Source organism: Pogona vitticeps, chromosome 2 (assembly GCF_051106095.1).
Source record: "Pogona vitticeps strain Pit_001003342236 chromosome 2, PviZW2.1, whole genome shotgun sequence".
NCBI lineage: Eukaryota > Metazoa > Chordata > Lepidosauria > Squamata > Agamidae > Pogona > Pogona vitticeps.
The window spans coordinates 15,748,567-15,773,896 of NC_135784.1; the positions used below are offsets into that span (position 1 = coordinate 15,748,567).

The 25,330-nt window shown below is 44.5% G+C and overlaps 4 protein-coding genes across 7 annotated transcripts in view; 1 reads left to right on the plus strand and 3 right to left on the minus strand.

Annotated features, from left to right (window-relative positions):
* Positions 1–25,330, minus strand: part of LOC140703934 (uncharacterized) — a 103,099-nt gene that overhangs the window by 53,154 nt on the left and 24,615 nt on the right. For 2 of the 4 annotated variants that reach the window (XM_078387786.1, XM_078387784.1), the window contains exon 3: positions 9,800–9,954. In XM_078387786.1, the coding sequence (XP_078243912.1) occupies positions 9,800–9,920 (121 nt within the window). In that variant the 5' untranslated portion in view covers positions 9,921–9,954. Of the gene's footprint in view, positions 1–9,799; positions 9,955–10,631; positions 10,857–11,029; positions 11,116–25,330 lie in introns of those variants that run through there. The other 2 variants (XM_078387785.1, XM_078387783.1) reach the window with 2 other exon arrangements.
* LOC110071516 (uncharacterized) lies at positions 914–23,118 on the plus strand. Its single transcript, XM_072992000.2, has 3 exons — positions 914–1,161; positions 1,897–2,814; positions 23,046–23,118. The coding sequence occupies exons 1-3, from the start codon at positions 1,038–1,040 to the stop codon at positions 23,048–23,050; spliced, it is 1,047 nt and encodes a 348-aa protein (XP_072848101.2). The 5' UTR covers positions 914–1,037; the 3' UTR covers positions 23,051–23,118.
* On the minus strand, positions 7,495–9,233 carry LOC144587392 (uncharacterized). Its single transcript, XM_078387949.1, has one exon. The coding sequence runs from the start codon at positions 8,941–8,943 to the stop codon at positions 7,945–7,947; it is 999 nt and encodes a 332-aa protein (XP_078244075.1). The 5' UTR covers positions 8,944–9,233; the 3' UTR covers positions 7,495–7,944.
* Positions 22,479–25,031, minus strand: LOC110071463 (uncharacterized). The gene has a single exon (XM_078387782.1). The coding sequence runs from the start codon at positions 24,680–24,682 to the stop codon at positions 23,102–23,104; it is 1,581 nt and encodes a 526-aa protein (XP_078243908.1). The 5' UTR covers positions 24,683–25,031; the 3' UTR covers positions 22,479–23,101.

Consider the following 25,330-nt stretch of genomic DNA (forward strand, 5'->3'; position numbering starts at 1 on the left):
GACTTCCTTGCAAATCCTTGGGTAATTTTTAGCAGGTGGTTCAATTTCAAGGTGGGAATGTGGGCATGATAAAAAGAAAAAGAGAAGAGAAGAGTTGCAATTAGTAATGAGTCACCAGCAGAAGGAAACACAGACTTCCAGACACCTATCACCACCTTAGCCAGATATTGGGGCTGGCTTTTTTTCTGTTTCTTGCTGCTAGAAATTCTCCCCCTGAGTCCTCTTTTGATTCCTTTCCTCCATATTTTCTGCTTCTCTGTAGCTGGATTGTGAGCTTTCCTGGGCAGTTGGGAGTCACCTTGGTAAGTAAGAGGAAAAAATAAGGGGCTTCTGAGAACAAAAGGTGAAACAGAGGAGATAACTTTGCAATGGGCGAATATTCCCAGAGGGAGACGGTCTCTATGTACCACATCATTGTGGTGGGGCTGGAGAGAGGGTTCTCTTCTAGGGGTGTCCACCTTGGATTTTTTTGGATGCCAGTTCCCAGAATCCCTGAATCTGAGATTTCTGTTTCAGAGACACACACCTTCAGACGCCTGTGTTTTCTTCACCTCTAGCCTGGCTTCTTACATCATTCATTTCCTGTTGCAATGCCTCCTGGGTGTAATCTTACAGCTCTTTTGTTTCTATATACACAGTGCCTTCCACAAACTAAAGTGCCCTGGGATTTGGGGGGGGAGGAAGTGGAGATATATATATAGAGGGGCACGAACAGGAGATCTCTAGTGCAGCCTCTGAAGACTAGGCCTTGAGGGAAAAATACAAGGTGTCTGAAATTGTAGACTGGGACTACCAAATTTCCCCCAGGAGGAGGAATTCTGGGATAAATTGGGGAGTTGGACTGCAGGAAATCCAAATGACACATCCTTATTATTTTCTCTTAATGGGGGTAAGGTGGTAGCTGGTTTAGATTCTCCCTTCAAAGGCAATGGAGCTCATAACTGAGTTTCGAGGGCTGGTGTCCCGACTGTTACTCTAAAAAGCTTCTGCTCTGTTGTTAAAGGTGAAAGATGAAGGTCAACCTTTGATCAACACCCATGGAAGGAGAGGCTCCTCTTAAGGATGAACAGATGCAGCTACAAGCAGGAGCCAGCCAAAAGGAGGATGACGCAGATGAAGCTTTTCTTCTCCTTTTAGAGGGCCTTGAGGATGATTTACAAGGTATATATCCCCTGATCACGCTAGATGCTCTCTTCCCAACTGGCTTCAGCTCGTTGGCATCCCTCTTAAAGTTCAGTGTCCAGAAACTGAGCCGGAACTCAAGATGAGGCCTTACCAGTGCTGAATAGAGGAGAACTAGTACCTCATGGGATTTGGAGACTATACTTGCAGGATAAAAGAGCGTTTGCCTTTTTATGCAGCCAGCTCCGCTCTTCGTTCATATTCAGCATGTGATCTGCAACAATTCCAAAATCCTTTTCACTAATAATATTACTGAGTCAATTATCCCCCATTTTGTAACTGTTCATTTGTTGGATTTATTTATCCTAGGTGGAGACCTTTGTACTTATCCCTGTGAAATTTCGTTTTGTTGTTTTCAGCCCAATGCTTGAACTTATCAAGATCTTTTTGAATTTTGTTCCCGTCTTTCAGGGTATTACCACTCACTTGTTAGCCACTGAACCTCTTGTGTCTTTAGCTAAACCTCAAAATTGGCCTCCCGGACCAAACTCTGGGAGGCAGTGGAAGACGGGAGGGCCTGGTCTTCTCTGGTCCATGGGGTCATGAAGAGTCGGACACGACTTAACAACTAAACAACAACAACATATTTTAGGAAAGGAATATGAGAAAGATTTCCTGAATAGAAAGCAGGTTGATGAATGCAATAAACTTTCTTCTCTGGCACCTTTTTCCCCTTAAACCCTCAATTCACTATTAATTCTCTCTGTCGAGCAGATGAGGGAAAAGAGAAGGAAGTAAGACTCCATGGGACATTACCAGAAAGAGGGGAGGATGAAAAGGAGAACTGTTGGGATGGAAATGAATCGCTGAGGCAGAATCAGGCAGACCAGAGGAGAGACATATCTCACAGATATCCGAGCTGCATTGCCTCTGAAGATGAAATGGGAAAAACCACAAACAGGAGCATCAGTGCTCTTCAAACCTCAGAATATCAACAAAACATCCTTCTGAGGAAAAGTCCAGTGAAAGGTCCAACATGTCACGCCAAGATAAATCTGTGTCACTGTTTGGAGGATGGAGAAAGTTTCAGATGGAGTCCAGAAGATACAGGGTTTCACACAGGGGCGAAACACAAATTCTTTAGCTCTGACCTTAAAGAACCCCAACCTATGCATTCTGAAGATAAAATCTGTAAGTGTGGCATGAGCTTCAAGAGAAGTTCAGAACTTGAAAGACATCAAAGAATACACACAGGAGAGAAAGCATACAAATGTCATGAATGTGGACAGGCCTTCAGATGCAGTTCATATCTTCAAGTACATCAGCGAATTCATACAGGAGAGAAGCCCCATCAGTGCAATGAATGTGGGAAAAAGTTCAGGCACAAGGCAAGCCTTGTAGTACATGAGCGAATTCATACAGGAGAAAAACCTTATACATGCAAAGAATGTGGATGGAGTTTCAGTCAAATTGGAAATCTTATAAAACATCAACGAATTCACTCAGGAGAAAAGCCCTATATATGCAAAGAATGTGGGAAATGTTTCCGTTGTTCCTCAATTCTTAAAATCCATCAACGCTCACATTCAGGGGAGAAACCTTTTCGTTGTGAACAATGTGGGAGAAGCTTCACAACTAGTTCATCACTTACAAGGCATCAAAAAATTCATGCTGGGGAGAAATCAGATAAATGTTAATAATATGGGGAAAACTTCTGTTGAAGTAAAGATCTTGTAGAACACAAATAATTGGCTCTGGGGAGAATCCCTATCCGTGCAAAGAATGTGGAGAAATCTTCTGTTGTAATGCTCAGTACATCAAACATCAACAGATGCACAGAGAGGGAAAACCTTGACACTTGCAGGAAATGAACTTCTTAAACGCTATCCATATGTCCCGTCAGGGAAGAAAACATACGGAGGGTCATAATACAGGGAGAGCTCTGGTGTTGAATGAAGCTGTTGTGAACCTATGAATGTACCTCAGAAAGAAACCTTATGGTGGCTTCAAAGGGCATAATCCCCTCAACTCAATTGAATTTGTTTTCTCCGATGGTGCCACAAAACTCACATTCCTAATGGGTTTTTACAGCAATAAGCATGATGCTGTGGATGACCTTTTGAAGGTGGGAGCGCCGTTAAAGTAGACATGCTATGTGCAACTTCCGTCCTTGTGTTCTGTGATGATTTGATTATTTTAATCTTGGATTTTTTTAATTTTACTGGGATGGTTTTAACATGATTCTAACTTCAGTACTGTATGAAAATTGCCTTGGAACTGAAATAAATGTTCAGACTGGAATGAGGCCTATTCAGATGATCAACCTGTATTATGCAAATAGGGATCCTGAATGGATGAATGTGAATAATCTTGAGCCTATTTACTGGAGAGCAAAGTTTGTGTAAGTTACAGCAACCCTAAAATGGTTTTCAAATATATGAGATATTTGAGTGGTATCACGATTATCAAAATGAACTCTTGAAGAAGAAATCAAGCAAGGCCATAGCGATGACACTCAATCAAGTACTGTACATGAGAGTATTAGAGAACTCTAGGTAGTTTGAGTCTGTGGTAGTCCACCACAGCTGACATTTGCCCATCGAACCTTGCCCACCTTGGCTAATTGGAAGATCTTCCAGGGGGGTTCGCACATGGGCCCAGGAGGCCGTGAATGCCTCTTTGAGAGAGGGAGTGGTCCCTACCACCTTGAAAGAGGCGGTAATTCGGCCACTCCTAAAAAAGCCTAACCTGGACCCAAGGCTAGTGGTTAACTACTGACCAGTGGCGAACCTCCCTTATTTGGGCAAAGTGTTGGAGAGGGTTGTGGCCGGGCAACTCCAGGCACTGCTGGATGGAACAGTTTTTCTGGATCCATTTCAATCGGGTTTCAGGCTGGGTTTTGGTATGGAGACTGCCTTGGTCGCCCTGTACGATGATGTTTGCCAGGAGAGAGACAGGGGGAGTTTGACCCTGTTGATACTCCTGGACCTCTCAGCAGCTTTCGACACCATCCACCATGGTGTCCTTCCGGATAGGCTGGCTGGGCTGGGAGTTTTGGGGCACTGCTTTATGGTGGTTCTGCTCCTTCCTGGCTGACTGTGTTCAGAGGGTGGTGTTGGGGAACATTTGCTCTGTCCTATGGTGTTTGTGTCGTGGAGATCCTCAGGGCTCCATACTGTCCCCCATGCTGTTTAACATCTACATGGAACCGCTGGGAGAGGTCATCAGGAGGTTTGGGTTGAGGAGTGAGCAATATACTGATGACACCCAGCTCCGCCTCTCGTTTTCCACCAATCCAAGTGAGGGGCCTGTAATCAAAATAAAAATACTCTTTCAAGAGGATTTAGTACTAATAGAAAATTCTGTCTGAAAATGGGGAAAACTTGCCAGTCCCAAAGCTGCCTGTTGCTCCATTCTCTAGATCTTTTTCTTTCTCATCCCTCTAATTTTGGGAGACGGAGATGCTGACTTGTCCCGTTCCTAGAAACAAATCCAGTCCAGTGTCCACAAAACAATTGACAGGTTAATCTAGCCTCCCATCCCACAGACATCTGTTATATATGTTCTGTAACCACAAGATCTCTCATCCATGATGGACGCCATTAAGGAAAGCCATTGGGGATCATATGAAAAAAAACCTGTCTAGTCTTGCATTCTGGCCACCTTTTGGGAAATTCAGAAGTCGGAACACAAATGCAACAGCCGCCTTCTGCTCTGGTGTTCTAAGGGAGATGTTTGGGTGCAGAATGAAGAGGTTCTCTCATGGTCATCATGAAATAAAGCACAGCGCTCTTTCCTTTTTCCAAAACCCCAAAGGTCCTGTTTCAGCAGAATCCAGTGGAAAGAGAGCAAACCTTTGTCTCACAATCCAGTCTGTTTGAACTTCAGAGTATAGCATTCTCATTGCTTTCAAAGAGAGAGGTTTGTTCTCACCCACTATGGCTCTCCTGATCGTCTTCCACCAGGGACAAGAGGTGTTGTGGTTACAGGACATACGTAAGAGATGTCTGAACTGGTGGCAAGAGTTCGGTGGGAGGCTAAATAAACCTGTTGATTATGGTTTTGTGGGCACTGGATGGGAGCCATTTCTGGGCCTGAGACTGGTTGATGTGTTGGTCTCCCAAAACAGAGAGAAGACACAAAAAGATCCAGAGAATTGAGTAGCAGCTAGTTTTTGGACTGGCAAGCCTCCCTCGCTTCCAGGCAGAATTTTTTCCCTACAAAATTAAATTCTGTTTAAAGAATTCCTTTTATTTTGATTACAGGCGAAAAAGAACAACCTGGCAGCCTTATTGAAAACTCTCCATTCATTGTTGCCTTCACTCAATGCAGAAGACTATCCAAGACCTCATTGGTCACTCCTACTGCAGTAGCAATGAGTTCCATTGCCCAAGCATCACACCCAAAGCATTTATATTTGTGTTTCTAGGAGACACACTATATCTGGCCTCTTACAATCTATTAGAAAAGGAGCATTGATCCTGATTCGTTCCTTGCGTGCTCGAATGAAAAGAAAGTGGAGCTTCGTTTTCGGCTCTCACCGAGCAGTAGTGGTGACTGGGTTTAGAAAGAGGAAGGTTGTCGTGCTGTGTAATTTGGCAAAAAAAAAAAAATTCCTTTGAATAATTTTGGGGAGAAAGCATTTGAAACCACCAGCTGATATTTGGGACATTTCGTCTCTGACTGCCTAACATTGGAAAAGATCACATCAAGTGCAGGAAGCTCTTTTTATCAAATAACATCCAGCACATGGGCCGGATTCCTTTGCCACCCCAACCCCGGAATAAAGACACGAGACAGTAGATTGGATTAAATGCGGGCCACACTTTATTTAAATAATGAATTCCGTAAAATTGCCTTTCGGCCAGTAAAAGAATACGGGGGCCTGCTGTAGTGCGGAAAGCAGGTTAACTGGGGGTATTCCCATACCCCCTGATCAATAAATGGGCGAGTCCCCGGCCCCCAAGGTCCGGCGGTCCCAAGACCAGAGGATCCTGGCTAGCCGCTAATAAACACCCCCAGACCTCAAGACATCTTTGACTGATGACTGTTGGTCCGGAAGTGGCCCAGCGCATCCTCCCCCCCACAGGCACTGTAATCACACGATCCTAAATACCGGAAGGTCAGATGTGCTGTTGGCTTACCTGATTTTACAAATTGGGACACACCGAAATACCGGTTATTTCCGCACTATCCGCCAGTGTGACCAAATTAATTTCCACCAAAAGCCAGTGTGCGATAGGCGAAAAATCCCCCCATCCACAGCCAATCAGGACGAAGGTCAGAAATTCCTATCCGGCCCCAAAATAGGCGACCAGAAAACTCACACTAGATTTTAGGGAGGGCGGGTGGGTGCCCGGAAAGAAGAGGAAAGCGCGGGGTGGAGCAGCTCCTTATAAAGAGGTAACTCTCCACCCCTTTGCGCTGTTGGTCCCGCGATGTCTCGTTCCTTTCCAGGGTGGGCGGCAAATGACGCTCGCTCGCTCAAAGTCCTTGGACTTAGTGGCGAGCTAAATCATCTGTGTTCATGGAAAGTTTGCATAATTTGTTGCAGTTAATTGTGTCTAATTAAAAAGGCTCCAGGGGGTAAACTCATCTGAGTAATGGGATGTCTGTCCAGACAATTGCCCGGGACGTCTCCCAGCGCCTTTTCAATGAGTCGCAGTAAGTTAAAGAACCCTTATGAAAATACCAATTGGCAAGCATTATCATGGTGTGATTAGACAAGAAGGCTGTACCAGATCTATCTGAAATTTGGGAGACATTAGCTGGAGGTGAGCCTTGGCAGTCGCACTGGAGGTAGTGATCGGTCGGGGGAGGCAGCAGCAAGAGGCGCCCGAGCGCATGTGAATGCTCCTTTGCCTCCACCTCCTGCTGCTGCTGCCTTGGGGTCACCAGAGGGGATAAGCTGTGAGCTCTGGAAGATGCAACTTGGCAGCCGCGACAGCAGCAAGAACGCGCATGACTGCTTCTTTCCATGTATAAAACAACACTCAATTTTTCCTCTAATTGTTTTAGGAAAAAAATATCATTTTATACATGGAAGAATATGGCACTTCTAAATATTTCATCTTAAAGTAGAAACATGCTGCTTACATACTGCCCCGTAGTGCATAAAGCATTCTCTGGGAGATTTAGAAGTTAATTATGCAGGCTGCGCATGAATTACACCCCTCCACCCAGTGAGCTGGGTACTCATTTTATGAACCTCGGAAGGATGGACGGCTGAGATTCCACGTAACTTACATGCAACATGACAGACGTAGCTCACAAACTTTGTCACCAGCTCTCTTGTAAAGAGGGTCAAAATTCTTCACATTCATACACTCAGTATATCTGCATAATTCAAGATGATTGTTTGAAGACAACTCATTTGATTCCAAGCATTTATTTCTGTTTCAAGGCAGTTTTCATAAAAAGGTGCCGTTAAAATCATGTAAAAACCATCCCAGTGAAGCAAACAATTCATATAGCCAAAGAATAACAGAACAATTAGCCAGGGTGTTTCAGATATAACGTCCTGCTTTTATAATGGTCTTCTCACACTCAAAAGTTCAAAAAGGAGAGTGTGGATCAGTTTGAGGAAAAGAAGATTTCTATGAAACTGAGGGCATTCGCACATTTGAAGCCACAGTTTAAGAAGGCCATGTCATTCAGGTTTCAAAGTTTCTCCCCTCTGTGCCTCTGTCGATGTCTGATACAAATATTTTAAAAAAATTTACTCTGGGGAGAAACCATATAAAAGTGAAGAGTGTGGGAAGAGATTCTGCCAGAGCAAAGATCTTGGAGAACATAAACAAATTCACTCCAGAGAGAATCCTTTTAAATGTCAAGAATGTGGAGAAAACATCTGTTGTAGAGGTATACAGGGGTTTTCTCCTGAGTGAATCCTCCCACATTATTCACGACAATAGGGCTTCTACCTTGACTGTGTTTATGTCTCTTGAAATGTGGAAGCTGCCTAAAGCTTCTCCCACATACTTCGCAATGATAGGGTTTTTCTCCTGAATGAATTTGTCCATGTATTATAAGGTTTCCGCTTTGTTTGAAACCCCTCCCACATTCTTCACATTTATATGGTTTCTCTCCTGTATGAATTCGCTGATGTACTACAAGGCCTGACTTGTGGCTGAACTTTTTCCCACATTCATTGCACTGATGAGGTTTCTCTCCCCTATGAATTCGCTGGTGTACTTGAAGATCACCGCTCCGGCAGAAACATTTCCCACAAGAATATGGTTTCTCCCCTGAATGGGAGCGCTGATGTACTCTAAAATTTGAGGGATAACTGAAACATTTTCCACATTCTTTGCATATATAGGGCTTTTCTCCTGAGTGAATTTGTTGATGTATTACAAGATTTGCAATTTGGCTGAAACTCCTCCCACATTCTTTACACTCATAAAGATTCTCTCCTGTATGAATTTGCTGATGTTCTTGAAGATGTGAATTGTGCCTTAAGGCCTGTCCACATTCATGAGATTTGTACGCTTTCTGTCCTGTGTGTATTCTTTGGTGGCTTTCAAGTTCTGAACTTCTCTTGAAGCTCATGCCACACTCTATGCACGTACAGCCTTTCCCTTCAGAATGCATTGGTTGAGGTGCTTCAAGGTCAGAGCTAAAGCATTTGTGTTTCTCCCCTGTGTGAAATCCTGTATCTTCTGGGCTCCAACTGAAACTTTCTCCATCCTCCAAACAGTGACACAGATTTATCTCATTGTGACATGTTGGACATTTCACTGTACTTTTCCTCAGAGGGATGTTTTGTTGATACTCTGAGCTTTGAAGAGCACTGATGCTCCAGTTTGTTGTTTTTCCCATTTTGTCTTCAGAGGCAACACCGCTCGGATATTTTCTCCTCTGGTCTGCATGATTCTGCCACAGTGATTCATTTCCTTCCCAACAGATCTCATTTTCATCCTGCCATCTTTCTGGCAATGTCCCATCTGCTCGAATTAGAGAATTAATAGTGAATTGAGGATCTAGTGGGTTTAAGGGGGAAAAGGTGCCAGAGAAGGAAGTTTATTGCATTCATCAACCTGCTTTGTAATCAGGAAATATTTCTCATATTCCTTTCCTAAAATTTGTTGCTGTTGTTTAGTCATTAAGTCGTGTCTGACTCTTCGTGACCCCATGGACCAGAGCACGCCAGGCCCTCCCGTCTTCCACTGCCTCCCAGAGTTTGGTCCAGGAGGCTAATTTTTAAATTTAGCTAAAGACACAAGAGGTTCAGTGGCTAACAAGTGGAAGACGGGAACAAAATTCAAAAAGATCTTCATCAGCTCAAGCATTGGGCTGAAAACAACAGAATGAATTTGGACAGGGATAAGTGCAAAGTTCTCCACCTAGGGTAAATAAACCCTACAAATGAACATTTACAAAATGGAGGATACTTGGCTTAGTAATATAATGAGTGAAAAGGATTTTGGAATTGTTGTAGATCACACGCTAAATATGAACCAAGAGCACAAGCTGGCTGCATAAAAAGGCAAATGCTCTTTTATCCTGCAAGTATAGTCTCCAAATCGCATGAGGTACTAGTTCTCCTCTATTCAGCACTGGTTAGGCCTCATCTTGAGATCCGGCTCCACTTTCTGTACACTGCACTTTAAGAGGGATGCCAAAAAGCTGGAGCCAATTGGGAAGAGAGCAACAAGTGTGATCAGGGGATATATACCTTGTAAATCCTCAAGGCCTTCTAAAAGGAGAAGAAAAGCTTCATCTGCATCATCCTCTTTTTGGTTGGCTCCTGCTTGTAGCTGCTTCTGTTCATCCTTAAGAGGAGCCTCTCCTTCCATGGGTGTTGATCAAAGGTCGACCTTCATCTGTCACCTTTAACAACAGAACAGAAGCTTTTTAGAGTAACAGTTGGAACACCAGCCCTAACCTCAGTCATGAGTTCCATTGCCTTCAAAGGGAGGATCTAATTCACCTGTTTATAGATGAAGTCATAATGCTACCATCTCACCCCGTTCAGAGAAAATAATGACGTGGCATTTGGATTTCCTGCACTCCAACTCCCCAATTTATCCCAGAATTCCTCCTCTGGGGGAATTTTGGTAGTCCCAGTCTAGAATTTTAGACACCTTGTATTTTCCCTCAAGGCCTAGTCTTCAGAGGCTGCAGTAGAGATCTCCTATTCGTGCCCCTCAAATCCCAGGGCAGTGTAGTTTTTGGAAGGCACAGTCTATATAGAACCGAAAGAGCTGTAAGATTACACCAGGAGGCATTGCAACAGAAAATGAATGATGTAAGAAGCCCTGCTAGAGAAGAAGAAAAGGTGTGTATCTCTGAAAACAAAATCTCAGATTCAGGAATTCTGCGAACTGGCACCCAAAAATAATCCGAAGGGGACATCTCTAGAAGAAAACTCTCTCTCCAGCCCCACCACAAGGATGTGGTGCATAGAGACCGTCTCCGTCTGGCAATATTTGCCCATTGCAAAATTATCTCCTCTGTTTCACCATTTTTTCTCTCTCGGAGGCCCCATATTTTTTCCTCTTACTTACCAAGGTGACGCCCAACTGCCTAGGAAAGCTCACAATCCAGCTGTAGAAATGCAGAAAATATGGGGGAAAGGAATCAGAAGAGGAGTATCCAGTGGGAGAATTTCTAGCAGGAAGAAACACAGCAAAAGCCAGCCCCCAAAACTGGCTAAGGTGGTGATGGTGGTCGGGAAGTCTTTGTTTCCTTCGGCTGGTGACTCATTACTAACCGCAACTCTTCCCTTCTCTTTTTCCATTTATCATGCCCACATTCCCGCCTTGAAAATGAACCACCTGCCAAGAATTTGTAAGGAAGTCTGGAGTATGTAGTTCAAAGCAAAAGGGAGATTCCGGTATAAATAAAAAAAAAATTGAGAAGGGTTTTTTAAAAATATCTTCATTTTCATGTTTTTATCCCTAACCTTCCTGGTTTTATGCATTCATTTTCTGAGCTTCCACATGTTGTCCATGTCTGAGGGGATTTCAAAAATTAAGGAGCACAAACGCACACAATGGCTTAAATCTTTTGGCTTAGTGTAGTAAGTTGTGTTAGAGTAGGCCCATTGAATCAGTAGGGTTTTGGTGAGTCAACTGCATAAGTTCCATTGATTCGAGTGGTCCTACTCGAGTACTCTAGTTGCTACTTCCTTTGCTAAAACAAGTAGCATCTCAAGTAGATACGTCTGAATCCATTGGCCCTACAGAGGAGTTGCCTCTCCTGATCCCCACTGGCTTCAATGAGCCACTGTAGTGCAAAATACGATGTTGAGCAACAGAATTTCAGCCATCCACTGGAAATTGTGTTTGACGTTTGAGTTCTGGTCACAGTATGTTTCCCAAGGTAAGTACAGTAGGTGAGTTGCAGCTGTCATGCTATCCCTTGCCCCAGAGAAGGTTCTCAGCATGTTCTGGGCTCAGTATATTTAGCTCACTCCAGGATTTGTTGTTCTCGTAGTAGTTATTGTTATCTGCATCACCCTCATGGCAACACGTTGAATTAGAGACCTTCAAAAAGTCTTCTAATCAATGGTTGCTGCTGAGCACTGCAAAAGCAAGACCGGGGTTTCCTTTATGGGCTCCATCTCGCTCTCATTTGGTCTTCCTCTTTTCCAGTCAGCCTTGTCTCCTCTTTGAAGGGGTTCCGTTAATACAGTGCATATAAAATATATCTTAGCCTAACAGTAGCCATTTCGCTTTCTGTAACTTGCTTTGCTATACGAATGTTTTGCTTAGGCAGTCAAGAATGAACAAGGGAGGCGGAGGGGGTGACCGTCAAAGTTTCTTCCAATGTACGATTAAGGTATTTCTAAATGGGAAGTCTGTCCTTGGGAAGGAGAGTATCTGACATGGAGAAGTGAATTAGCAGGAATGTGTACCAATTATAGAAACCCCTTCCATTTCTCCACCTCCTCCCAACCCCCTTGGTCCCTCTTTCATGTTATGCCTTATAAAAATGTATACTGTTGTATTGCGTGTGAAGTTTGCGCCTATTTTCAGCTGCAAATAAATATTTATTGGATCTCTCTGTCTCTGGCTGATGGATTAATGTGTTAGAGACAGGCAAAAAAACCAGGAATTGGTCCTGTGGACTCTTGACCTTCAAATCTATTTATTAATTAGGTGAACCCACCTGTCAAGAGAAGCCTCTCTTTCTATGGGTCCTGATGAAAGATGGCCCTCATTTAGCACCTGCAACGGTAGAGTAGAATCCAACAGTTGGGACTCCAGGACTCACCTTGGTGAACCAGTCCCATTGCTTGGAATCCTAGAAAAGTCAAGTTGGAAGGGGCCTACAAGGTAATCCAGTCCAACCCCCTGCTCAAGGCCGGAGTACAATCAAAGCATATCTGCCAAGTAATTATCTAAGGGACAGTCTAAACAATGTGCTTGCAGAGGTAGGGGCTAAGGCTTCCTCACCCCACTGAATTCTTTAATAGGGATGGGGCACTTGAATTTCTTACACTCCAGCTCCCCAAATTATCCAAGAATTTTCTTCGCAGAATTTTGGGAGTTCCGTTCCACAAACTCAGACTTTCAGACAGCTGTCTATCCTTCCCTTAGGGCAGGGTCTAGCCTTTCAAGGCTGCAGTCTAGGTTTCCTGTTTCTGCCCCACTCGTTGCTGGGCTTTGTAGTTTTTGAGAGGCACTCTCTCTAGAATCAAATGAGCTATGAGACTACAAAACCCAGGATGCATTGTGACAGGAAACAAAGAGCTAGGAACACAACCTGAGTGGCCCTGAAAGAGATGAGGGAAATATACATGTCCGAAAGGGTGGGTCTCTGGTCCGGAATTGGGGAATGCTGAGAGCTGGAGTCCAAAAAATTCAAAGGATGAATCTCTCAGAAGATAATTCATTTGCTCCTGCTTTTGCTAAGGAGTTTAGAAATTCAAGACAGAATGTATTCACAAAGGCTTTCACGGCCGGGATCTAATGCGTGTTGTCGGTTTTTCGGGCTCTTTGGCCATATTCTGAAAGTTGTTCTTCCTAACGTTTCACCAGTCTCTGTGGCCAGCATCTTCAGAAGACTGGAGTAGGAAGTTGCCGTCCACAGAGACTGGCGAAACGTCAGGAAGAACAACCTTCAGAACAAGGCGAAAGAGCCCGAAAAACCCACAACAACCATTAGAGACAGAATGTTTATCCATCATCTGGCCAGGATTCCACAGGATTCTGACCAGTTTGAAGAGAGACAGTTTCTCACTGTGACAAACCCAGACCTACTGGGATATGTCACACAGTTACACTAAGCTGCCACCAACCATTCCCTTTAATAAGTCACACAGACCAGGGATGGATTTTTAAACAATAAAAAGAATAAGGTTTATTTTAAAACAACACACAGGAAAATAAACAATCAGGTGAATAGGATAAAGTAACGTGGCTTATTCTCACTAATACATACACACAGTTTGGTTCACACAGAACCCTTAACTTGAAGCACAGACCCTGAACCTATCAGTTCTGGCTAACCAACAGACACCTGAACCTATCAGGTTGGTACTCTGACACACAGTAGTACCCTGTCTGACACACAGACTCCCACAACAGCTTCTTCTTCCCAGCTGCTGCTTCGTCACAACCCAGTGTCTCCCAGTGTCTCCCCTTCACCACACAGGCATCACATATTTATACAGTACAGCCCCTCCTCCTGATGTCCCGCCTTCCACTCCCCATAGGATGGAACTTTCCCTCCAAACCCATGACAGACAGGTAACATCAGTGCTGTATGTAACACCTCCCCTCTTTATAAGTTGTTTTGTAGGGGGAAAGCTAACGTGCTTTTCACCAAAAAACAACCTGTATAAAATACACAACAACAGTTATACATACAATATCATACTTACTTATACTTACATTCTAAGTTAACCATAGCAATTAAGCATTTAAACATTTACCATATACATTACATCAATTTACCTTTATTCATACAAACCAAATTCAAAAAAAACAGGTACATTTTACTTTTTGTCATCATTATATACACATAGTCCATGTTCTTTCGCCGTCTTCAACCTTCAGGTCTTCTTGATAAGGCGTCAGCAACACAGTTCACTGACCCTCTGACCACCTTCACTTCAAAGTCATAGTCCTGTAGGTTTAAAGCCCACCTCATAAGTTTGCTATTGTGGGTTTTCATTGTCTTTAACCATTGCAATGGTGAATGGTCAGTACACAGAATAAAATGTCTTCCCCAGATGTAAGGCTTGGCCTTCTGGATCGCGTAGACTATGGCCAAACACTCCTTCTCCACGGTTGCCAAATGTCTCTCACCTTTTTGAAGTTTCCTACTCAGGTAGGATACTGGATGCTGGTCACCATTCTCATCCTCCTGGCACAGAACTGCTCCTACCCCGCTGTTAGACGCATCGGTGTAGATGATGAACTCCCGGTCGAAGTCTGGAGCCCGCAGCACAGGATAGTTGATTAACGCCTCCTTCAACCTCTGGAACGCCGCCTCACAGTCGCCGGTCCACGGGATGCGGTCATCAGCCTTCTTCCTCGTCAGATCGGTCAGCGGAGCCGCAATCTCGCTAAACCTCGGGATGAACTTCCTGTAGTAGCCCACCAACCCAAGAAATGATTTGACTTTTTTCTTGGTGTTGGGTCTAGGCCAATCACGAACAGCTTCTATTTTGGCCTCCAGGGGTTTTATCATTCCTCCCCCTACCATGTGACCCAAGTATTTTATTTCTGGGCTACCCAGCTGACACTTGCTGGCCTTTACTGTTAGCCCTGCTGCACTTAACCTCTGCAGCACTAACTCCAGGTGTATCAGGTGATCTTCCCAGGTATTACTGAAGATCCCTATGTCGTCAATGTAGGCCACTGTAAAGTCACTGAGCCCTGCCAAGGTCTGGTCCATCAGCCTTTGGAATGTGGCTGGTGCATTTCTGAGACCAAAGCTCAGGACCCGAAACTCATAGAGACCAAAAGGGCTGCAAAAGGCAGTCTTTTCTTGATCCCTGGGATCAATTCTTAATTGCCAATATCCCTTTACCAGGTCCAATGATGAGATGAACCGACAACCCCCTATGGTTTCAATCAGGTTGTCTAGCCTGGGCATTGGGTAGGCATCAGGAGTGGTTACACGGTTTAATTTCCTGTAATCAACACAAAACCTAATGCTCCCATCAGGCTTGTCCACAAGGACTATCGGAGAGGACCAAGGACTAGAAGAGGGGACGATTATGTTCTCCCTCAGCATCTCGTCCAGCTCCTTCCGCACCTTGTCCCTATAGGGTCCCGTTACTCGGTATGGGGATACTGCCTGCGGGGGTGCATCCCCTGTGTGGATCCGATGCATCACTCCCTTCACTATCCCCGGCTTGTTGGAAAACACCTGTTGATATTTACTAAGCAGCATTTTTAGTTCGTGCTGCTGGTCTTGGGTGAGTGCAGGACTGATCTTTACCTCCTCTGGGTTGTATTTTACTTCCCCTCTACCCTCCCAGAAGGGTAATTCCGCTTCCTCACTCTCAGCTGCTTTTATCGCGAATAAAACCCTCTGTTCCCCTCTGTAGTAGGGTTTTAGGGCATTCACATGAACCACCCTCCTTGCTTGGTTCTCCTCCTGCTCTATTAGGTAGTTCAGGTCTGACATCTTGGAAATGACCCTATATGGTCCTGCCCATTTGAGCTGCAGTTTGTTCTCTCTGCAGGGCCTAAGCCAAAGCACTTCCTCCCCTGGGTCAAAGTGCCTCTCTCTAGCTTTGTGGTCATACCATGTTTTCTGTCTGACCTTCTGAGCTTGCAGGTTTTCTGCTGCCAGCTCTAGATTTCTCCTTAGGTCATTCATCAAGGTGTCTATGTATGTCACAACGTCTTGTGGGTCATCCTGGGTGATCTGCTCCCAATTTTGTTTGATCAAATCAAGGGGCCCTTTCACCCTTCTCCCAAATAAAAGTTCAAATGGACTGAACCCGGTACTGGCTTGTGGCACTGATCGATACGCAAACAAAAGGGATTGCAGCTTCTGGTCCCAATTGTTTGGATTCTCTGCCAAGTAAGCCCTAATCATGCGCATTAGAGTCCCATTGAACTTCTCAGTTAACCCATTACTTTCAGGATGATAGGCAGTGGTTTCCTTGTGCTTTATTCCACAGATTTGCCATAAGCGTTTCATGAGCTTTGATGTGAACGATGCGCCCAAATCTGTGATTATCTCTGAGGCAAATCCCATCCTGGACATATACCCCACCAAAGCATCGGCCACGGTGTTAGTTTCAATGTTAGTCAAGGGTATGGCTTCAGGATACCTTGTGGCATGGTCCACAATTGTTAGAATGAACCTGTTCCCCCTCTTTGTGGCCTTGGGCAAAGGTCCCACAATATCCACCCCTATGCATTTGAACGGAGTGTCAATCACAGGTAAAGGGCACAACTTTGCTTTGGTCCTGTCGCGGTTATTCCCCTGCCTTTGACACACATCACATTGTTTACAGAACTCCCTGATCTGCTTCCCTATGTCAGGCCAGTAGAAATTCTGTGTGATTCTCTGCTGTGTCTTGTTCACTCCTAAGTGCGCAGCAAACATGTCAGAGTGCCCCCTTTGTAAGATCATGGGGCGATACTTTTCAGGCACCACCAGCTGACTTCTGATCCCATCTCCCCCTTTTGAGATATTCCTCAGGGTTTCTCTATATAAAATCCCCTTTTTCTCCAGAAATCTCACTGGGGTTTCAGGTGTTAGCTGGGCGTCAGTCACCTGTTCAAAACACTTTTGGAGAGTGGCGTCTGCCTTTTGCTCCTGTCCAAATCTGCTGTCTGTGGTTAAGGTTTCCACCACGGCTTCTGAACTCCCCTCTGCTTCCGTCTCTGGCTCATCATTACCCCCCTGAACTGTCCCTGTGGTGGCTTGTGAGCGTGTAATCACTAGCACCCGTTTCACATGTTCAGCCAGGTCATTTCCCACGAGCACGGCTGCTGGCAGAGTCGATGAAATCGCTAGCCGCCAATCTCCCCTCCAGCCTTGAAAGTTGACAGGTACCTCTGCTACTGGCAGAGAGATTACCTGCCCCTCAATCCCTGCCACCTTTATGCTCTCATTTGGGATTATAAACTCCCTAGGAATAATATCTGGATGGCACAGGGTTACCTGGGAACAAGTATCCCTTAGCCCCCTATACTGATGGTCAAGTATTCCTACGTCCACCCCTGCGGTTTCAAACAACTGCGAATCTGTTCTCACAAGTAAGCAGCGCTTGACCTCCACAAGAGGACCATTTTCCTCAGCCTGATCAGCAGAGGTAGCTGTTCCAGACTGAGTAGCCATGGCAACAGGCTCCCTCAGTGACACTGAGCCTTGCTCTTTCTGGACACAGAACACAGCTTTTGGCTTGGTCCCACTAGACTCCTGAGGCACCATTCCTTTTAGCTGCTTTAATTTCTCACACTCTGAGATTAGATGACCCTTTCCCTGACAGAAATAGCATTTTCTGGTGTATTTTGATTCTCTCTCATCTTGTTTTGGTTTTCCCTCCAAAATCTGAGGTCTTGGTTTCATGTCTGAGGGCTTCCCTTCACCATGGGCCCCTCCCCCTTGCTGGCTTTTCCCTGGTCCCTGAGAGTACTTGCTGTAGGTTTCTTTGGGTTTACCTACAGATTTCCCCTCACCCAAGGGCTTTCTTATTTGGGAAATAAAATCTGCGATCTCTGCGGCTGCTGCCACAGATTTCGGTTTCCTTTCCCTCACCTGGAATTTCAATTCCCCATGCAGGACTGAATAGAACTGTTCCAGTGCTATCAAGTCTTTAAGCTGCTCATAGGTCTCTGTCCCCTCCTGCGATAGCCATTTCTCAAGCAGCCTCACCAATTGGGCCCCCACTTGGGTAAAAGTTTGTTCTGGTTTCTTGGTGAGGGACCTGAATCTTTGTCTCAGCTGCTCTGCATTTATCCCATGTCTGGCAAACACCAGTTTTTTAAACTCTGCAAAATCTTTCATCAGTTCCTCAGGCATCTCGGCATAAACCTCAGCCAGGCTACCACTGATTAAAGATCGCATGATGGTCATCTTCTCAGTTTCCCTCACTGAGAAGTCCACAAACGCTCTTTCCACTAAGGAAAAGAATACCTCAGGACAATCTCCCTTGTGGTACACAGGGAATTTCTTCAGGTCAGCCTTAGACAAATGGCCTCCCTCAGAATCCCTGTTGTTATTATTGTTCTTGTTCATCAGTTCCAGTTTTCTTAATTCAAACGCCATTTTCTCTCTCTCCAATGCCAATTCAAATTGTCTCTGTTTCTCCCTTTCCTCCCTTCTTTCTCTCTCTAATCTTTCTTCTCTTTCCCTTTCCTCCATTTCAAATTGCCTCATCCTCAGTTCATGCTGTTGGGCTATGAGCAATTTTCTGAGTTCTGGGTTCTGCTCTCCTGTGCTGTCACCCTGCACTGAGCCAAATTCATCCTCAGAACCTTGGTCAATCTGGGGGTCTTTCACTTCACTCATGTCGGCCATCTGGCTTCGAGTCAAGGGCATAATCCCCCCTCAGAACAGGCTGCTTTAAAAGTCAAGCCTCAAAATAAAACGACCACTTTTTTCCTTCTTGCCTCAGAACCAGCTCTCCCTAGAGATTGCTGCTGTTCTTCAGCACTAAACTTGCAACAGTATCGAGTCAGAGCCTACCCCCCTCTGCTGGGCCTCTCAGCTGGCAAGCTAGATCACTGTTACTACGCAGTTTTGCCTCAGCTTTTTCCCACCAAAACCAGGTTGCCTCAGAGCACCTTAATCTAAGTCTCCCCAGTTGGCACGTTCTTCTACTAGCGCACCTCCCCGTGAGGTACACCTAGAAGATTACCTACGCGCCTCAGACTGTCCCTGACTAGACCCCCCTTGCTCTGGGCACACTTGCCAAGGCTTTGCTGGACCACTGGACAACTGGACCAGTCGTATCCCACACGCTGGACACCAATCAATGTGACAAACCCAGACCTACTGGGATATGTCACACAGTTACACTAAGCTGCCACCAACCATTCCCTTTAATAAGTCACACAGACCAGGGATGGATTTTTAAACAATAAAAAGAATAAGGTTTATTTTAAAACAACACACAGGAAAATAAACAATCAGGTGAATAGGATAAAGTAACGTGGCTTATTCTCACTAATACATACACACAGTTTGGTTCACACAGAACCCTTAACTTGAAGCACAGACCCTGAACCTATCAGTTCTGGCTAACCAACAGACACCTGAACCTATCAGGTTGGTACTCTGACACACAGTAGTACCCTGTCTGACACACAGACTCCCACAACAGCTTCTTCTTCCCAGCTGCTGCTTCGTCACAACCCAGTGTCTCCCAGTGTCTCCCCTTCACCACACAGGCATCACATATTTATACAGTACAGCCCCTCCTCCTGATGTCCCGCCTTCCACTCCCCATAGGATGGAACTTTCCCTCCAAACCCATGACAGACAGGTAACATCAGTGCTGTATGTAACACTCACTTTCTGCCTTTATTCCCCATTGCGTAAGCCATCTTCTCTCTAAGAAACTTCCAATATTCCTTTAACTCACCCAGATTCATCTCAATAGTCAAGGAAATCTCACAGACCAGCATCCAGTTAGGGGAAAGGAATTGAAAAAGTGCTGAGGCAGTGAGATAAGTTCTACGAGGAGAAACAGAGCAGAAGCAAACACTGGAATTTTGTCATCTTGAGTGGGAAGTCCCTATTTCTTTCTAGTACCTTGTTACTAATCACAATTTCCAGCTTTCCCTCCTTGTTTTATCACTCCCAGCTTCAACTGAGCCAGCTGCAGAGAATTTTTCTCTAGGATCTGCAAGTGGTTCTGGGATTTGTAGTTCAGAACACAGCAATCTCAGGCATAGAGAAAGTCTGTGGCTGAAGAGGAAAGAGCTGTTGGGTTTTTTAAAATGTATTTTTGGTTTCATATGTTTACCCACAAACTTCCTGTCTTATTCATTAGCTTTCTCAGCTTCCCCATGTTGTCCATGTATGAGACTGCAGGAAAAAAAAATAAAGAGCATTGATGTATACCGTAGTTGAAACCTTTTTTCCTTTCCATTGTAAGTTGCATTAGAGTAGACCAATGAATCCCTTGGAACTGAGTGAGTCAACTCCTCCATAAGCTTCAAATGTGTTGACTTAAGTTGGAACATCTTAGTAGGCCCATTTTAGGGAACCTTGTGACGAGGTTCTTCTGCAGCCAGAGGCGCGCTCGTGGTGAAGGCAGGAAAAAGATTAGGAGGCTGATCTTGTTTTTCATTATAAACTTCTTTATTCTTAACAGCATCTAATTCTATTGTGTCAAAAGTGTCCAATAAACTCGTTTCCTTCATAACATTATATTTTTTTAACTTTAATCCCTGCACCACCTTGATTCTCCCTCAGAAGGGAGTTGGACCAAAGCGCTCCCTGTCCGTCAGAGGTCTCAGGGGGGTACTCCGAACTGTGCAAACCGTCCCACAGCATGGGTGAGGAGCCCAATCCCGCTCTGGTGGCTTCTGAAGAAAAGAGGGACCAGGACGGATCACCCTCCATCCCCCACGTTGGTTCCTGGGGTACACGACTACGGTCCATTCTAGGGGATCTAGGTCTCGTATTTTCATACCAGTTAACGTCCTTTCTGGAAGCAATCCACCGCCTATCTGCAGGTTCGGGAATTACTGTAGGAGCCCAGTTACTCCTCTCATGTCGCTCTTGGGCTCGGTTTGTACTCCGCGGCTTACTGTTCCGCCTAGCTCTTCATCTGTGCTACGAGATACAACACCCAGGATGCATTGTGATAAGAAACAAAGACCTAGGAACACAAATTGAGTGGCCCTGAAAGAGATGAGGGTAATATAATATATCTCCTCCCAAACTATTAAATCTAACTCCTCCCCTCCTTCATCCACTAAACACATTTCCGCGGGTATCGATGGCACCACCTCTTCCTGGTCTATTTCTATCAAGATTCCTTCTGCACATCCGCTTTCTGTCACCGTATTTTGGATCGTGGAGGATGGCACACTTGTCTTATGATTGTCACAAACCTACAGAGCAGTTGACTCACCAAATCTCTGTTGTTTCAATGAGCCCACTATAGTGTGACTTATTTATTAACAGCATTTTAGCCACTGATTTGCCAGTTGACCCCCATTACAGTTATGGCCTCTTTCCAAGGGTGACCAACTAAATATCTGATGCCACTCCATTTCTGGGTCCAGGCCAGGTTTTAGCATGGCCTGAATTCCACCTAGTTCTGCCCACTCCAGAATTCATTGTAGCAGGGCTACTTATGTGGAGTCTGCTAGAGTAGGCAGATCAATTGTGTTCCAGTATGCAGTGGGTGATTCTGCCAATCTGATTCTTAATTTGGTGGAAAGCCTTGGACTGCAGGATGCCAATCCTGTATCCACTCCCATGGATCCTGACTTTCATAAACAGAGAGAACCAGGTGAACTCTTGCCCAACAAGCATGGCTGTAGAGAAGCCATAGGAAAGATGCTGTATCTTGGCACGATGACAAGACCAGATAGTGCAGCAGCGGTGGGCATTCTTTGCCAAAGGACCAGCTCAGTGACCCAAAGGGACTGAACTGGGATTAAGTGGGTGGTGAGAAATCTAAAGCAGTTTGGGAAGGCAGGGCACCATGCTCACGTACATGAGCGACGGGGTGTGGGCATGCTTGCGCGGGTGATCGCTTGCACATATGCGTGAAGGGTGTGGGTGCTCACATGCATGTGCGAAGGGCACTCGGGGGCACTCGGGGGCATGAAAGAGGGTGGGGGTGCTCACACTGGCGTGTATGCACTCACATACATGCACAAAGGGGCTGTGCAGGGGGAGTGCGTACGGGGTTGGGTGGGTAGGAGATCTGTCTCTGCAGCCAGGTCCAGCTCAGGCCACAGACCGGCACTGGGCCATGGAACGGGGGTTGCAGACCCCTGATCTAAAGAGTCCTGCACATTTAAATCTTAAATTACCATCCACAGAAAATCCTAGAATAGTCAGGTTTACTGATGCAGATTGGGCAGAAGACATAGCCGACCAGAAATCCACTAGTGGTTATGCATTTTTCTATGTTAAGGTACCTGTCTGTATATAACTGTAAATACGTGTAAATACAACTGTCTTGTAACACAAGAAGAACTGGTAAAGTGTCTTCAATAACTCTGCGTATTTTACTGTTGCCAAAACCCTAACACAATACCTATGTCCTTGCTTGCTCTCTGGTTCAATAGTTCATTCTGGCAATCGTGATACCACACCTTAAATATCTCCTATACTTGAAAACCCTTTTAGGGTTGCTATAACTTACACAAACTTTGTTCTCCTGTAAATCGGCGCAAGATTATTCACATTCATCCACTCAGGATCCCTATTTGCAGAATTCAGGCTGATAATCTGAAGATGCCTCATTCCAGTCTGAACATTTATTTCAGTTCCAAGGAAACTTTCATAAAATGATGAGGTTAGAATCATGTTAAAACCATTTCAGTAAAATTAAAACAATCCAAGATTAAAACAATGAAAACATCACAGAACACAAGGAGGGAAGTTGCACAAATCATGACTTCTTAATGTAACGGCGTTCCCACCGTCAAAAGCTCATCCAGAGCATCATGCTTGTTAATTATCCACTTATTGTTCTAAAATGCCATTAGGAATGTGAGTTTTGTGGCGTCATCAAAGAAAGCGAATTCAATGAAGCTGAGGGGATGATGCCCTTTGAAGCCACCATAAGGTTTCTTTCTGAGGTACATTCATAGGGTCACAATAGCTTCATTCAACACCAGAGCTCTCCCTGTAGAATGACCCTCCGTATGTTTTCTTCCCTGACTGGACATATGGATGAAGATCAAGAAGTTCATTTCCTGCACGTTTCAAAGTTTCTCCTCTCTGTGCATCTGTTGATGTCTGATGTTTTGAGCATTACAACAGAAGCTTACTCCACATTCTTTGCACGGATAGGGATTCTCCCCAAGGTTAATTATTTGTGTTCTACAAGATCTTTACTTCTACAGAGATTTTTCCAATATTATTAACATTTATCTGATTTCTCCCCAGCATGAATTTTTCGATGCCATGTAAAGGCTGAACGAGTTCTGAAGCTTCTCCGACATTCTTTGCAATGATAAGGTTTTTCTCCTGAATGAATTCGTCGATGTATTATAAGGTTTCCGATTTGGTTGAAACTCCTCCCACATTCTTCACATTTATAGGGTTTCTCTCCTGTATGAATTCGCTGATGTACTACAAGGTTAGACTTATGGCTAAACTTTTTCCCACATTCACTGCACTGATGGGGTTTCTTTTGTGTATGGTTTTGCTGGTGAAGGCTAAGATCACTGCTCTGGCAGAACGTTTTCCCACATTCTTTACAAGAATATGGCTTCTTCTCAGAATGACAGTACTTATGTACTTTAAAATTTGAGGAACGACTGAAAGATTTTCCACATTCTTCACATCTATAGGGCTTTTCTCCTGAGTGAATTCGTTGATGTATTACAAGATTTGAAATTTGTCTGAAACTCTTCCCACATTCTTTACACTCATAGGGTTTCTCTCCTGTATGAATTCGCTGGTGTACTTGAAGATCACTGCTCCGGTAGAAACATTTCCCACATTCTTTACAAGAATAAGGTTTCTTCGCTGAATGGGAGCGCTGATGTACTCTGAAATTTGAGAAATGACTGAAACATTTCCCACATTCTTTACACTTATAGGGTTTCTCTCCAGTATGAATTCGCTGGTGTACTTGAAGTTCACTGCTCTGGAAGAAACATTTCCCACATAGATTACAAGAATATGGCTTCTCCCCTGAATGCCGGCGCTGATGTACTTTAAAAGCTGAAGGATGACTGAAACATTTCCCACATTCTTCGCATATATAGGGTTTCTCTCCTGTATGACTTCGTTGATGTATTATAAGGTTTCCGATTTGGTTGAAACTCCTCCCACATTCTTCACATTTATAGGGTTTCTCTCCTGTATGAATTCGCTGATGTACTACAAGATGTCCCTTCTGGCTGAACTTTTTCCCACATTCATTGCACTGCTGGGGTTTCTTTTCTGTATAAATTTGTTGCTGAAGGCGCTGGAAGTAGCATTTCCGAACTTCTTCACCAGAATATGGTTTCTCCCCTGAATGTTGGCACTCATGTACATTAAAAGCTGAGGAACGACTCAAACATTTCCCACATTTTTTGCATATATAAGGTTTCTCTCCTGTATGAATTTGCTGATGAACTTGAAGACGTGAATTGCATCTGAAGACCTGTCCACATTCAGGACATTTGTATGCTTTCTCTCCCGTGTGTATTCTTTGATGGCTTTCAAGTTCTGACCTCATGCCACACTCTCTGCACATACAGCCTTTCTCTTCAGAAAGCATTGGTTGAGGTGATTTAAGGTCAGAACTAAAGCATTTGTGTTTCTCCCCTGTGTGAAATCTTGTATCTTCTGGGCTCCATCTGAAATTTTCTCCATGCTCCAAACAGTGACACAGATTTATCTCATTGAGACATGTTGGACATTTCACTGGACTTTTCCTCAGAGGGATGTTTTGTTGATACTCTGAGCTTCGAAGAGCACTGATGCTCCTGTTTGTTGTTTTTCCCATTTCGTCTTCAGAGGCAACACTGCTCAGATCTCTGTGAGATCTGTCTATCCTCTGGTCTTCCAGATTCTGCCTCAGGGATTCATTTCCTTCCAAACAGCTCACATTTTCATCCTTCCCTCTTTCTGGCAATGTCCCCTGGAGCCTTACTTCCTCCTCTTTTCCCTCATCTGCTTAAAGGAGAGAATTAATAGTGAATTGAGGATCTAGTGGTGAAAAGGGGGAAAAGGTGACACAGAAGAAAGTTTATTGCATTCATCAACCTGCTTTGTATTCAGGAAATCTTTCTCATATTCCTTTCCTAAAATTTATTGTTGTTGTTTAGTCGTTAAGTCGTGTCCGACTCTTCGTGACCCCATGGACCAGAGCACGCCAGGCCCACCTGTCTTCCACTGCCTCCCAGAGTTTGGTCCGGGAGGCCAGTTTTTAGGTTTAGCTAAAGACACACGAGGTTCAGTGGCTAACAAGTGAACTGTAACCTGAAAGACAGGAACAAAACCTGAAAGACAGGAACAAAATTCAAAAAGATCTTGATAAGCTCAAGAGTTGGGCTGAAAACAACAGAATGAACTTTCACAGGGATAAGTGCAAAGTTTTCCACCTAGGGTAAATAAACCTTACAAATGAACAGTTACGAATTGGGGGATATTT

Coding starts and splice junctions, on each gene's coding strand:
- LOC110071516 (XM_072992000.2), top strand. CDS start 1,038: ATGGAAGGAGAGGCTCCTCTTAAGGATGAACAGATGCAGCTACAAGCA. Junction 1,162..1,896: donor CCTTGAGGATGATTTACAAG/GTATATATCCCC, acceptor TCTGTCGAGCAG/ATGAGGGAAAAGAGAAGGAA.
- LOC144587392 (XM_078387949.1), bottom strand. CDS start 8,943: ATGGGAAAAACAACAAACTGGAGCATCAGTGCTCTTCAAAGCTCAGAG.
- LOC110071463 (XM_078387782.1), bottom strand. CDS start 24,682: ATGGGAAAAACAACAAACAGGAGCATCAGTGCTCTTCGAAGCTCAGAG.